The sequence below is a fragment of the Tarenaya hassleriana genome, unplaced genomic scaffold (assembly GCF_000463585.1).
Source record: "Tarenaya hassleriana unplaced genomic scaffold, ASM46358v1 Cleome9, whole genome shotgun sequence".
Classification (NCBI taxonomy): Eukaryota; Viridiplantae; Streptophyta; class Magnoliopsida; order Brassicales; family Cleomaceae; genus Tarenaya; species Tarenaya hassleriana.
The window spans coordinates 4,344,417-4,347,017 of record NW_010971389.1 but is presented as its reverse complement, the minus strand read 5'-3'; the positions used below and the strand labels follow the sequence as shown (position 1 = coordinate 4,347,017).

Below are 2,601 nucleotides of genomic sequence, written 5' to 3'. Positions count from 1 at the left end.
AAACCCCCCCCCCCCCAATCAACTCCATTGCACCGCTCGATTTTTCACCATCCGAGAGCCAGAGCAAACACCTAATCCGATGATGCCCACTCACACTTTCCTCGTCCGTGATGCCTACCTCCTCGCATGCTTCTCTCGTTCACAGCCCATTGGTTTCCGTCTCATGTTTCGAGATTCCGTCGTCCACGTCCATGGAAACATCTCCTTTGATCGTCGTCACCATCTCTCGATACCGAACCCCCATGCATCTTCTGTTGCATCCAGACGTCCGACATTGTCCCCTCGTTCAAACCCTAATCCAATTTCCGACGTCGTTCAAGAAGCTCCTGTTAACAGTGAGAAGAAGACGAAGACGAAGAAGAGAAACTCGGAGTTGTTTGCTAGTTCGGTTACAACAAACCCTAATCCAACTTCCGACGTCGTTCAAGAAGCTCCTGTTCCAAGCGAGGAGGAGGCGAAGGCGATGAAGAGAAACTCGGAGTTGTTTGCTAATTCGGTGACAGTAAACCCTAATCCAGCTTCCGACGTCGTTCAGGAAGCTCTTGTTCCAAGTGAGGGGACGAGGAAGAGGAAAAACTCGGAGCCGTTTGCTAGGTCGGTTACTACGAACCGTTCTCCGTCGCCAAGACATGTACCGATCCCGATGTTCTACGTAAGGGAAAGAATCAAGCTTTCAAACCCGCGATTCGACGTGAAGAAGAGCAAGAGAGCTTAATCTCCGATTCATTGTTTGTTTTCATTTTATGTCGTTTATTAGTCTTAGTATTACTATGTTTGGAGTTAAAATAAAGATGCACATGGATATCGTGTGTAATTACCTTCAATATTTGCAGCTGTAATTTTCTGATAACTAACAATAATAATAGTGATAATTATTACATTCAATTGTTAATTACATTCCCCATTGTCACAATTATTGGTTGTACAATAATTACAAAATATGGAAAAAGTTTTTTTTTCTTTCATGAATTTAAATTGGCGAGGACTATAGAACAAATAACATTAAATTCACAAAATTAATATCGTGAATTGAGTTAGAAAAATACGCTAATCTCATAATTAAGGCGTAAATATTTATGGGTAAAATTTAAAATACCACATTTTTATTATCCAAAACTACCAATATATGTAAAATTTATGAAAACGAATTTTCAAAGGCAAACATATATTTCCATTGTTTTAAAATTAAATCCTAAAAAAAGGTAATCTAATCCATAATACAATCGAATAAATATATACTAAGAAAATATTTAGTCATATTGGATAATTTTATGATTAGAATTTAAATCCAATTAAAAAATTATTATTTTTGTAAAAGGAGAACGAATGGAAGATCTCCAAAATATCCAAATAGTATATTTTGTATCCTATAAACCTTGAACCATCAAGTCAAAGTCAAATAAAGCTGAATACGTAATTTTGTTTCCATTTTTAAATATACTAGTTAATATTTTAAATTTCCGAAAACCCCATTAATTTGTTTTCCTCTACCAGTAAAGCATTGAACTTGTACAATCTTTATAACATTAATTATTTCATAATCCAGAAATTACGGGATAAACAAGAACAAATATCTAATTACAAGGAAATACATAAAATGATTTTCGATTTCTTAATTGAAACCGAAAACAAATTCAAACTTCAGAAATAAAAAATAAGTCAAGGATTTACTTTAAAAAATGAAATTAAATTCAATATTTATATGAATACATGTAACAGTTTAATGTTAATTTATATACTAAAATATATAATACAATTTTATTTGGATATTCTCCCAAAAACTTGATACTTATCTCTTATAAACTGTTGCCTTAGAAAAATATACAAAATTATTATTTCAAAATAATATTGTTTATTTTTATGAAAATTATTATATAGTAAATGGTAACAATATACGTCCTTTCCACTACAAAAAAATCCTCGAATTCCAACGGATTTTCCAACGGATTTGTCCGTTGGAAAATTTCCAACGGATTTTCAACGGTTTTCAACGGCGTTTCAACGACGATTTCCGTTAAAATTCCGTTGAAAACTTCCAACGAGTATCCGTTGGAAACACCCGTTGGAAATTTTTAACGGAATTTTCAACGTATTCAATTGAAAAATTGGGTTGGAAATTTCCAACGGTATTTCCAACGGATATCCGTTGGAATTCCGTTGGAATTATTTTCAACGGATTAACGTTGGAAAAATTGGTTGCAAATTTTTAACGGAGTTCCAACGGATGTTTGTTAGAAAACAATTCCAACAGATGCCGGTTGGAAATTTTTTTGAAAATTTTTAAAAAAAATTCCAACGGAATTCCAACGGATGCCGGTTGGAATTTTTTTTGGAAATTTTTTTTAAAAAAATTCCAACCGAATTCCAACGGATGCCGGTTGGAAATTTTTTTGAAAATTTTAAAAAAATTTTTAACGGAATTCCAACGGACATCGGTTGAAAATTTAGATTTTAATTGAAAAATCAATTGAAATATATATATATATATATATATTCGAATTCATATATATATATATATGTATAATATATATTTGCTATATATATATATAAAATATATATATACAAAATATACATGTATTTATATATCATCCCTTCCCATGT

The 2,601-nt window shown here is 32.3% G+C and overlaps 1 protein-coding gene across 1 annotated transcript; it reads left to right on the top strand.

The window, feature by feature from the left end:
- Window positions 1-57: 57 nt before the first annotated feature.
- On the top strand, window positions 58-824 carry LOC104804417. Its single transcript, XM_010528709.1, has one exon. It carries the CDS (start codon window positions 80-82, stop codon window positions 713-715), a length of 636 nt encoding a protein of 211 aa, XP_010527011.1. The 5' UTR covers window positions 58-79; the 3' UTR covers window positions 716-824.
- Window positions 825-2,601: the final 1,777 nt, after the last annotated feature.